Raw genomic sequence first — 12,647 nt, 5'->3', positions numbered from 1 at the left:
AAAAAGAGCGAGTTCAGTGATAGAACATAGTGGTGAGTTCAGAATTAGGGCAGTCAAAGGAGGCTTCTCACGATGAGGAGGAAAGCTGAACTGAAGCTGAACTGAAGCCTGAAAAAAGCCTGGGGAAGAGAAGACAAAAGGACGAAGATGCAGCAGAAGCAACATGAATCATGGAAAATCTTGGAAGGTTACAGAAAAGGAAAACAAACCAAACGTCTGAACTAAGACTAAGGGGCCGTGATGCCAGGTCAGACTGGAACCTGAAATTATCCCTCCCTCCCCTCCAGCTTCATGTTTTGAATACTTTTGGGAGGCTATGACATATTTAGGAGGTGGGGCCTGGCAAGCAGAAGTGGGTCACTAGCATCAGGTGTTGAAGGTCAAGAGAAATGAAGATGGCCTCTACATACTTAAAAAGAGAACAATCCACCAAGAAGACACATACTACATTTTCACCCAAATATCAACAGTTGTTTTTTTTTTTTTTAAGTTTGGATCAAGTCTTGATAGAATAATAGTGGGTGATTTCAGTACCCTACTCATTTCTAAACAAATCATCCAAATGAGAACCCAACAAAGAACATTAGAGATAAACTATCCCTTACTGGGCAGTGGTGGTGCACGCCTTTAACCCCAGCACTTGGGAGGCAGAGGCAAGTGGATTTGTGAATTAGAGGCCAGCCTGGTCTACAGAGTGAGTTCCAGGACAGCCAGGGCTACACAGAGAAACCCTGTCTCGAAAAACCAAAAAGAAAAAAGAAAAAAAAGAAGTTAATCAATTAAAAATGTTAAGTATCTAGACCTGGGCAGGGATGCTCAGCAGTTAGGGAGACAGCATCTAAGTCTGGACTCAGGCCAATCCCCAGAGCCCACAGGAAAGACTGGACTCCACAAATTGTCCTCTGACTCCCACAGTACAAGGTCCATTGTAAGGGTGTACACACTCACATACATCACATATAATAAACAAATGAATATACATTAAAATTGCCAATTTGGAATACAATAGTTAATCTAATATCAGTTTACAAATACAGTAATGTATCAAAGAAATCTAAAAGAATTGAAACTAAGCAATAAAATACAAAGTCAGTCTTCCCTTTAACACCCACCCCAACATCCTTTTCTTTTCTTTAAAGCAGTCTCTTGTAGCCCAGGCTGACCTGGTCTATTCAGTACTAGGAATTAAACTCTGAGCTTCATATAAAGTAGTCCAGCAGTCTATCAGTAAGCTATAGTCCCAGCCCTACTTCTCTTCTTACATGAAGATGGGGCTAGGAAAGCAGACACTAGAGTCATTTATAAAGTTCCTTTCTCAGAGAACTTCATTCAAATCTATGGAAAACTTACCAGTTCCATGGAATGTTGTGCCAACCACACGAACACAGCTTGGTACACGAAGATCCCAGAATCTAACAGTCTTATCCTGGGAACCAGATGCAATCATCCACCCACTCCAGGTATAAAGTGCTAAAATATGCCCTACAAACGACCAGAAGCATCAGTTACTGATGTGGGAAAGGCCTTCCCACATGGGTGTAAAAGTAAGTTCTTCTCATCACTGGTTAACCAAATATGCCATATCACAGAGACTGTATAAGTAGATTTAAGGATTTTGTAAATTCATCAAAACCACTCTGAACAAATTCAGTCCTTCTTTGGTGACTCTATTAGAAGACTAGGTTGTTTCTGTATTTCAAGATATAGTAACTAGTACAGACAAAAATTTGTCACTTGAAATAATGGCAACTTATCTGAACTGTCCCTTACCAGCTTCACTTACTTTCTTCAAATACAGTGATAAAAACTTCCTACATCATATAATGGCCATGAAGTTAAAGTAAAGGAATCCTGTGATAACTAAATGGATCACAGTGCTATTAATATTACCCTGATAACCAACATTCACAATGCAAGCTTTTGAAATAAAAATCTGTCTCAAAAAGATCCGTTACAACAAGATCTCACTAATAAAACAGCACCCAGCACAAACTGAGAAAAGGAAGACTGAGTATCACATACCAGTGTGTCCACTCAAAGCATGAAGACCCTGTCCTCTTTGACAGTCTGTTGTATAAATGTTACAATCTCCTGCTCCAGCACTTATTAAAATAGCTCCACCACTTTCTGGGCCTTCCATAAATGCCAAATCTCGAATTGTCCCATCATGCATGCTAAATTCCAGATCTGGTCCTGAAACAGCAATAAGAATTAAAAAAAAAAAATGCTGCTCAACTTACTGTGTGAAGAGGATGCTAAACTGCCTAAGCACTGGCCAAGGATAACACAGCAGTGTTAGAGCAAAGCACAATGACACATCTGTAGAAAAACATCATAATGAAACCCATTATCTTATGTGCTAACATAATTTAAAAAATAGTACAGTATGATTTATATTTATGGACTGACATAATCAACTCATTTACTGAACACAATCAACTCATTTACTGAACATAAAACTTCAAAACATTAAAATACTGATTATTAACTAATTATTACTGCCTTTAAAACAGAACTACAGAAAATTCATTGCTTCCCTGTCTTTTATCTCAAACAAAAAAGGAAAGATACACTATAGAAAATGCCCATTAATTCAACTATGGTAGTTATTTAAAAGGCTCTCGTAGACTCTGTCTCTCTCTCTAATGTCTGCCTGCACATGCACACTATTTAAGTGATCTATCATTCAGCTACATCCCTAGTCCTTAAAATTTATTTTTTCCTTATGCTTTTCTAAAATTCATATACTAACCTGTAAGACTTATTTAAAAAAATAATGCCTCATTGAATCAGAATAATCAAAACAAAAAATAATTCTTCAAGACAGTGTTCTTGGATTTCATTAGTGAAGATATAGAGACAAAGGGACAAGCATACATGCACACTGGCGCGTGAGCCACTGCTGCACCGGGCCCTACCTGTTGCATTACAAGTCTCTGCATTGAAGGGCAGCACTTTTACGTATTTGTCATTTGATCCTGTTGCTAACAACTGTCCACACGGACTCCAAGCCACACAATAAATAGATCCTTTATGATGTTTGTTTCTTTTAAATCGTACCACTGGCTGCTTAGGATTGTCGTGTGCACTGGAAAGAAAAAGCACATAGAGATACTTCAGGGGTGCTGGTGAGATGGCTCAGTGTGTAAAAGCACTGACTGCTCTTCCGAAGGTCCTGAGTTCAAATCCCAGCAACCACATGGTGGCTCACAACCATCTGTAATGGGTCGGATGCCTTCTTCTGGTGCATCTGAAGACAGCTACAGTGTACCTATTTATAATAATAAATAAATCTTTTAAAAAAAGAGAGAGAGATACTTCAGGCTCGTGCTTTTGAAAGTTGGTTAACATGAGATCAGTATAAAGGAAGGAGGAAAAGAATACCCAGCAACAAGGCTTCCCTTGGGGAGAGGCTGGATTTCTTGGCTTCTTGAGATATCTCCTACAAAGCCTAGCTCTGAACTCAATTATCTTCCTGTCTCAGCCTCCAGAGTGCTTATGTCAAATGTGTGTACCACATGCCTGACAGCAGATGATGAGATTCCCAAAATCATAAAAGAAAATATTATAAATCACATTTCAACCAAATCAGTAGAATTATAACTACTACACAAATCTATCATTTCAGATCACATAATAAATAGGACATACAGGTTTTTTTTTTTTAAATCTCCATTTATCTTATTTTCTCATAAATTTTCCTGGGGAGGGGGGAGAACGAGCAAAGTGAAATAAATATTTATTAACAAATAATAAACAGTGTGCCTGGGTTTAAGAAAAGGTGAGAAGTGGATAAGAATTAAAAAGATAAGGCCTCTTTGGAGAATTTAACAATTTAGCTGGGGTGATTATGGTAACATATGAAGTTCTGAGCTCTAAAAGTCGCAGAAGAGCTGAAGGGAAAAGACAGAGATGTGACAGTGCTTGCTGAGAATGTGGTGTGGACCCCAAGCTCAAAGCCAGCCTCAAAACAAAACAAAACAAAACCCTGGTCTAAAACTCGGCTGTCTCCTTTTCAAGTATTTCTACTTAGTACTACAGAGCTGGAGGGACAGTTCAATGGTGAGCAGTATTTGCTGCTCATGTGGAGAACCTGCGTTCAGTTCCCAGCACCCACGTGACTGCCTATACTCCAGTTCTAGGATCCGAACTGGATCCCATAATAGTATATAATAGAAATATAGTATAGTATAGTAATACTATTTAAAAAACTTCCATTCTATTAGGGTTATAATGAATCTTAAAGTGTACTTTAAAACTTATTATTTTAATCCCAGCACTCGGGAGGCAGAGGCAGGAGGATTTCTGAGTTCGAGGCCAGCCTGGTCTACAAAGTGAGTTCCAGGACAACCAGGCTATACAGAGAAACCCTGTCTCAAAAAAACAAAAACAGGGCTGGTGAGATGGCTCAGTAGGTAAGAGCATCCGACTGCTCTTCAGAAGGTCCGGAGTTCAAATCCCAGCAACCACATAGTGGCTCACAACCATCCATAACAAGATCTGACGCCCTCTTCTGGAGTGTCTGAAGACAGCTACAGTGTACTTAAATATAATAAATAAATAAATCTTAAAAAAAATTTAAAAAAAAAGCAAAAAACAAACAAACAAAAAAACTTATTATACTGCTAACCTAGTTAAAAGCCCAGATAAGGGGAAAACACAGTCCCTATTGCCGTTTTGCTAAATGGTCACACTGTCAAACTGTCCTCCTAATATTTATGTTGAAACCCATAGATCTGTGCTGGTCTCAACTTTGGTGAAAGAAGCTTCTTTTTTTGGCAGAGGCAACAGTTAATACAGAGATGCATAATAATCAAGTAAGATGAGACGGCTGCATCAACCAGCACAGCATTACAGAAAGGGAGGATGCTGTGAAGTGGGGTCATCTGTACATGACATGGCCACTGCACTCAGGAACTTATAGCAGCTGTGTTACCTACACTAGACCTGCAAAAGGTCAAGTTACTCAAAACTGCAGCAATGGACCAGAGATGGGCTTGGGATAGCCCACAGCCAATTGGAGCTATTGGCAGTTGCTTGCTGTTAGCAGAGGGACAGTCATTCTCTTTGGCGTGCGGATACTAATAGGTTAACCATGCCCCAGTGGATGGCTCCATACTCATGTATATGGGAAACACTGACTAGATTCAGTGTGTATTTAACTTTTTAAAAAAGTATATAAAGTTGGGGGGTGGGATGTATATTTGGGGGAGGCCTAAGAGGAATTAAAGGGGAGAGGAGTGAATATGATCAAAATATATTATATACATGTATGAATTCCAAAACTAAGTAGTACATTTAAAATTTTGCTTAAAAAGCCAAAATAATATGCTGCATAGTACTTGTTAAAACTTTTTTAAAGTTTTATATAGCTTATTTGTTTGGGTATCTTTCCTTTAGTATGAAAACAAATTTTTTCTAAATAGTCATACTCTCAGACTTTTTTTTTTATTCAAACCAACAGTATATAAGCCACCATTTGGATAAAAAGCAACTGTTCTATCAGTTTCTGTGGTTTCTAGAATACTAATACAGTTTTATTTCTCTAACCACAATAATTTACCAAATAGCTCATAATCTTTTTTATTTTCTGGTTTTTCGAGACAGGGTCTGTGTAACAGAGTCCTGAACTCCCTTTACAGACCAGACTGGCCTCAAACTCACAGAATCCACCTGCCTCTGCCTTCTCAATGCTGGGATTAAGGGTGTACATCATCACATCCAGTATTCATAATCTTTATAATACTCATTTTTTTTAAAAAAAATTATTTCATGTGTATGAGTGTTCTGACTGTATGTATGTCTGTGCCTAGTACCTCAAGACACTGGCTCTCCTGGAGTTACAGAAGGTTATAAGCCACCACGTGGGCACTGGGGTTCAAACCCAGGTCCTCTGGAAAAGAAGTTTTTGCTCTAATGCTACTTTACTCATAGCAGACATTTAATAATAAACAACAAAAAGACAAACATAGTACCTTATCACAAAGATCCTATTTAGATTCCTATAAAGTTATATCTAAAACAAAAAATATGTTTTGTGCTGTGCTGGGGACTGAACCTAGTCTAGTGTCTTATGCATCATAGGTAAATACTATATCACCACTGAACTAAAACTAATAAATATTATCATTTCCATGCCTTGTGGAGGTTTCAGCTGCTGCTAGAACAAGATAGTAAAACCATTGTTAAGTTAACCAAATAAAATTTTAATTTTTGTAGGTATAAAAATGCTCAATATCAGTAATTACTATAACTTAACCGTAACTCCTCTGAAACTGTAAGAAATGTCATCCATGTTATGGTGGCATGTACTTGCAAAGGAAAAGGAGGCAGAAGAATCTAGGTCTTAAGGCCAACCCATGCTACAAGTGAAACGCCGCCTCAAAAGAAAAAAAAAAAATGTGGATTTTTCTCAATCTGTAAGGAGCCATAATCTAGTTTTTGTCTTATATCATTTAGATGGACTATAAGAACTCTGTAGATATAAATATGTTTTAGAAATAATAAAGACTTTCTGATGCAAAATGGCAACCTCAGAAATATTTTATAGGGAAATGAATAAATTACTAATAAAGGATATTTTCCTAGGCACTGATTAATAGAGCTTAACAGAAGGGAAGGAAGGAGTGAACATTAGTAAATGGCGACGACAAAAGAGTCAACAGAGCCAGCTGCAGAACAACGCAGAACAACGAAGACAGCTGCTCTCACCTTGCATCCATTTTTTCTGGATAGGCACACACTCTCAGAGTTTTTGAATTTGAACCAACAGCATATAAACTACCACTTGGATGAAATGCCACAGCTCTAACAGCCTGTGTGTCTTCTAGGGTATTAATACAAACAAACTGCTTTTTTGACTTGTCATCCTATGGAAAGAACAAATATAAAAGTCATTATACGGAAAAAACAAGCTTGAGTTACCTTTATCGCACTTTAAGTCAATTTCAATCATATTATACCTGTTTGATCATTTCATAGTAGCTACTAATAATCTTTTAAGTGACAAGTCCAATGAACTATAATGTTAGGAATTTTTGCTAATCATTACTAAACCAAAGTCAGATAAAAACAAAATATGGGGTCTGGAGAGAAAGCTCGGCAGGTAAGAGTATTTGTTGCTCTTGTAGAGGACGTAGGTTCAGTTCTTAGCATCCACACAGCAGCTCAATGTCATGATAACTCCAGTTCAGAGGAACTCATGCCGTCTGACCTCCTCAGACACCAGACATACATGTGATTATATACATACACACAGAACATTAAGTACTGCCTAGAAAAAAATGTATATATATTCTCAATCTGTAATGAGTCTTACTATTTTTGTTGTGCGTCATTTAACTGGAATATAAGAATGTTATAGATATAACATATAAATGTGACAGAAATAAGATTGGGGATGAGCAGTGGTGGGGAGATGGCTCAGCAGTTAAGAGCACTGGCTGCTCTTCTAAAGGTCCTAAGTTNAATTCCCAGTAACCACATGGTGGCTAACAGAAATAAGATTGTATTGAATGTACAACACTCATAAACAACAGTTAAAAGCACTGGCTGTTCTCCAAGAGGACCTCGGTTCAATTCCAATCAACCACACATTTATAAATCCAGTTCCTCTACTGGGCTCTGTGGACACCTGGTACAACATGGTGCACATATATAAACGCAGGCAAAACACCCATGCACATAAATAAACACTGAAATTAAAATAATTATAACATTAGAATGTATATTCCCATCTTAAGCTTTCTTTAACTTTCAAGGGTGAACAACAACAACAACAACAACAGAGCTTCATTTGTGTTTTAATAGGAAATTCATGGGCTGCTAGTTAAAACTGAGGCAGGAGAAGTAGTTCTAGATGAGAGCGGGCAACACAGTCAAACTGCTCTCTCAGGAAGAAAAGAAGAAATATAAAAGGCTATTATTAATTTGATACATTACAATTAAAATCAGACAGCTCATGGCGATAAGTATCTCAGTATTTCACAATGAAATTGTAGAATGGCCTTTTAAAATTATGAAAGTGATTTTAATAAAAATATTTGATTTTTATGTTTATTTAAAATGTCAGTCTCTGCCCACATACTCTCAGAGAAGTGAATTGAAGCAATTCTATACAGAGACTCACAAAGCTCTTCCTTGATGTCCTCTAAAATAGCACTGCTAACTAGAACAGGACTGCCTGGACTTGAAACAGGGGTCTGCAGACAGCATGGCTGACAGCCTTCATGTAATCTTGTCTTTGGGAAAGATCAATGTCAGGTATGCAAAAACGCAAATCATTTCAGCTCTGGACACAGCCTAAGAACTGAGAATCACAATGACCAGGACAGGGACTCTTACTACCCAAGCTTTTATGCATACCAACAATGGGCCCTCCTTAGGGAAGCAATGGATGTGTGTATATATGTGTATAGATATGTATTTATACAATATATGTTTAATATGTATTTTTCTTACCTAACTGAATTATTATTCATATGAGCTCTAAATCCATGTACAGGAAAGAGACCTGTAAATGAATAGTATGAGGGAAGTAAGAAAAAAAGGAGAGGGGGCTGGAGGGGGCTGGAGAGATGGCTCAGTGGTTAAGAGCACTGACTGCTCTGCCAAAGGTCCTGAGTTCAATTCCCAGCAACCACATGGTGGCTTACAACCATCTGTAATGGGATCAAATGTCCTGTTTTGGTGCGTCTGAAGAGATTGACAGTGTACTCATATACATAAAATAAATAAATCTTTTAAAAAAAAAGAAAGGAGAGGATGGATGGTTGATTAATTACCCTTCTGAACGCTACTACTGAGAGGTTTTTTTTTTAATAGTACAGGTAACATAAGTTGGTTTTACTTGTTGTGATGGTTTGTATATTCTTGGACCAGGGAGTGGCATCATTTAGAGGTGTGACCTGGTTGGAGTAGGTGTGTCACTGTGGGTATGGACTTAACACTCTCACCCTAGGTCCCTGGAAGTCAGTTTTCCACTAGCCGCCTTTGGATGAAGACGTAGAACTCTCAGCTCTGCCTGTGCCATGCCTGCCTGGATACCGCCATGCTCCCACCTTGATGATAATGAAGTGAACCTGTAAGCCAGCCCCAATTAAATGTTGTTTTTATAAGACTTGCTGGCCTTGGTCATGGTGTCTGTTCACAGCAGTAAAACCCTAACTAAGACAGAAATTGAAACCAGCATACTGTCATACTGTGACAACCTGACCATGTTTTGGGGAGGACTGCGGAAAGACTTTGGAACTTTGGGCTAGAAGATCCATTCGGTGTTAAGAGCTCTGTGAGATGTTGTCTAGGAGCTTGGAAGATAATGTTAAGAACAGTGCAGAAGATGGAGGCCTGGCTTGTGAAATTTCAGAGGGAAGATTAAAGACTCTTTTCAGGGCCATTGCTATTTTGATTGTGAAGATTCTGTGGTTCTGGTTAGCTGGGGCTGAAGAATCAGCTGTGATTAACAAGATACCAGAACCACTAAAGTGAAACCTTTGCATTACTGGGACTACTGATGCTGGTTAGCTGGAGCTAAGAAATTAGCGGTGATTAAGAAGAGACCAGCATCATTGAGGTGACATCTTCTGGGAAGTGTTTTCTGAGAGCACAGAGGCTGTGTTCCAGAGATAGCCAAGGTTATACCTTGTGCTGTGGCTGGACTTAGTAATGTGTAAGTTACCCATGTGGTACTGGTTTTGAAGGCATAAAGGGGTCACGAAGAGCAGCTGAGGCTTGGCACTGTGAGAGGCCATGGAAGGCCATTGGTGAAGGTGCAGCCTCAGTTGCAATTGATGGCCCAGGACTGAAGGGGTCATGCAGTGTTTTGGAGATGCCAGTACCATGAGATGACCGCCAAGAACAGCAGCAGCAGTGGAGTACAGGCAGCTGGAGCCTAGAAGACAAGCTGTGTGCTACAAAGGACAGGGCAGGAGAAGTGACCCAAGCCCTTGGAAGAGCCCAGAAGTTCGTGAGTTAGATCCCAGACATTGGACCATTAGAGTTTGATTTTGCTTTTGATTGTGACTGTACCCTGATATTTTTCCCTCTTGAAAAAAGAAAATACTTTAGTGGATCCCACAGTTAAGAGACTTTTAATTGTAAAAAGACTTTGGATTTTAAAAGATATTGGATCAAACTTTTAATATGTAAAGACTGTGGGACTTTTAAAGTTGTTTAGATCTTGGGGATGAATAAGAAAATAAGGATTGAGGCTTACTCATGATGTGTTTGTGTGTCAGATTGACAAGGGGTCAACTGTACTGGCTAGTTTTGTGTCAACTTGACACAGGCTGGAGTTATCACAGAGAAAGGAGCTTCAGTTTGGGGAATGCCTCCACGAGATCCAGCTGTAAGGCATTTTCTCAATTAGTGACCAAGAGGAGAAGGGCCCCTTGTGGGTGGTACCATCTCTGGGCTGGTAGTCTTGGGTTCTATAAGAGTGCAGGCTGAGCAAGCCAGGTGAAGCAAGCCAGTGAGAAACATCCCTTCATGGCCTCTGCATCAACTCCTGCTTTCTGACCTGCTTCAGTTCCAGTTCTGACTTCCTTTGGTGATGAACAGCAATGTGGAAGTGTAAGCTGAATAAACACTTTCCTCCCCAATCTGCTTCTTGGTCATGATGTTTTGTCTAGGAAGAGAAACCCTGACAAAGACACTTGTACTGCAATGTTTTAATTCTTTTTAAAAAATGTAGTTATTTGCATAATAGGAGACTGCTTAAAAAATACAGATACTAGCTTTTCTTTAGAAACTAAAAACACCAGTACTCTCCAGTTCTTTGTACAAGGAACAAATATTCATCATACTTATCATGAAAATGGTGGACCCTATTAATTTATTTCCTGTTTGACCTCTACAGACATCTGAAAACATATCTTTATGAGGTTACATTTTGAGCTGGAGAAAGCAAAATAGAATATTCTAGTAAGAAAAAGAAATATCTGATTCCAGAGCACACAACATACTGAGATGAAAGGCCCAGTAGAAATACCAATATAATCTCAACAAAGCCACCATAAAGTTCAGAGAGTAGTAGTCTCAGCTTGAAACTTCAAGGTCACCTAGGTCATTAATATGAATATCTACAACTGTGTTTTCACTTAATTATTTGTGTGTGTGTGGGTGGGTGCACATACGAACATGGAAGTCAGAAGACAACATCTGGCAGTCAGTATTCTATTTCTACCATGTGGGTCCTGGGGGCTGAGCTCAGTTTATCAGGTTTGGTGGTGAGCACTGGTCCCCACTGACCCAGCCATCCCAATTGACCCCAAAAATGTGTTTTCGAGGGCAAATTACAAGGCTAATTCCTACAAGTACACAAGTGTCAAAAGGAAATTAGACATTTCTAAATTAACCACACCTGAGAAGTATTTTACGGTAATACAATAATATACCTCTTGTCTCTTCTCACTGCATAAATTAACCTGTTTACTAGTGACAGGAAGATAAAAATGTTCTAACTAGTGAAAACATGAATATGCAAAGTCTTTAGCTGCTATAATGTTTTTCACAGTTGCAAAAATTGTCTACCTATAATCACTCTAACATGTAGTTCCATGAGATCTATCCAAGTATTTTGAGATCAACAATGACCATTTCTTTTTTTTTTTGGTTTCTCTGTGTAGCCCTGGCTGTCCTGGAACTCACTTTGTAGACCAGGCTGGCCTCCAACTCAGAAATCCACCTGCCTCTTCCTCCCAAGTGCTGGGATTAAAGGCGTGCGCCACCACGCCCAGTTAATAATGACCATTTCTATAGTTTTCTTTGAAGTAAGAATTTTTGCAGCAGAATGGTAGTGGCACACGCCTTTAATCTTAGTGCTGGGGGCAGATGCAGGATGATCTCTGGGGCTTTGAGACCAGGTTCCATGTCAACCAGAGCTACACAGTGAGACCCTGTCTCACAAAAGAAATTTTTTTCTTTGCAACATATACAAACAGAAACTTCTCAAAAAACATTACCTCTTCCCCTTTTGACCTTGATAGATTCCCTGAAGAATCTCCAGGTGATGGCTTAATGACAGAATGTTCTGAAGAGCTGTGGGATAGACATTCAAATAAGGCTTATTGTGAAACTGGAAGCAGAAACTACACTAACTTAACCTTTCAATCTTTATTTTTTTTTTCTCTTAGCAAATGATCTTGAATAACTCCGTTCAAAGCTACTATATGGAGCCACTTAAGGGCCCTGGATTCGGTGATACAAAGGAGAGATGTAGAGAGAAGGTAAGAAAAGAGGGTCAAGTCTCTATATTGTATAGGAAGGATTGAGAACCTTTCCTCGGCTTGTCCCACAGTCTTGTCTGCAATGCCTATTAATCCTACCCCACGCACAAGCCTGGAAATTGCTCTTTAGGAAAATTATCTGGAGAAAAAAATAATTGCAACTGACAGTTATCCCTTCATAGAACAGTACATCTATTTAATCTGTGTTTTGTAAGGCCAAGGACAGACCAGTTGCCAGCACATGCAGCTATTTTCTAATTACTTAAGAAAACTCCTCAGGACAAAATTTAGAGCTAAGATGAAAGGATGGACTATCCAGAGACTACCCCATCCGCGAATCCATCCCATCATCAGCCACCAAACCTAGATACTAATGCTCATGCCAGCAAGATTCTGCTGAAGGGACCCTGATATTGCGGCCTC

General features: G+C 39.0%; 1 protein-coding gene across 1 annotated transcript in view; it reads right to left on the bottom strand.

The window, feature by feature from the left end:
• Wdr47 (WD repeat domain 47) overlaps window positions 1-12,647 on the bottom strand; it is a 66,200-nt gene that overhangs the window by 4,815 nt on the left and 48,738 nt on the right. Inside the window, exons 10-14 of the mRNA XM_029538043.1 lie at window positions 11,961-12,036; window positions 6,712-6,869; window positions 2,919-3,088; window positions 2,023-2,193; window positions 1,351-1,482 (exon numbers count right to left, since the gene is read on the bottom strand). Coding sequence (XP_029393903.1) covers window positions 1,351-1,482; window positions 2,023-2,193; window positions 2,919-3,088; window positions 6,712-6,869; window positions 11,961-12,036 — 707 coding nt within the window. The remainder of the gene's footprint in view (window positions 1-1,350; window positions 1,483-2,022; window positions 2,194-2,918; window positions 3,089-6,711; window positions 6,870-11,960; window positions 12,037-12,647) is intronic.

Source organism: Mus pahari, chromosome 4 (genome assembly GCF_900095145.1).
Source record: "Mus pahari chromosome 4, PAHARI_EIJ_v1.1, whole genome shotgun sequence".
NCBI lineage: Eukaryota > Metazoa > Chordata > Mammalia > Rodentia > Muridae > Mus > Mus pahari.
Note: the sequence above shows the minus strand (reverse complement) of the source record. Positions and strands in the feature narration are given on the sequence as shown.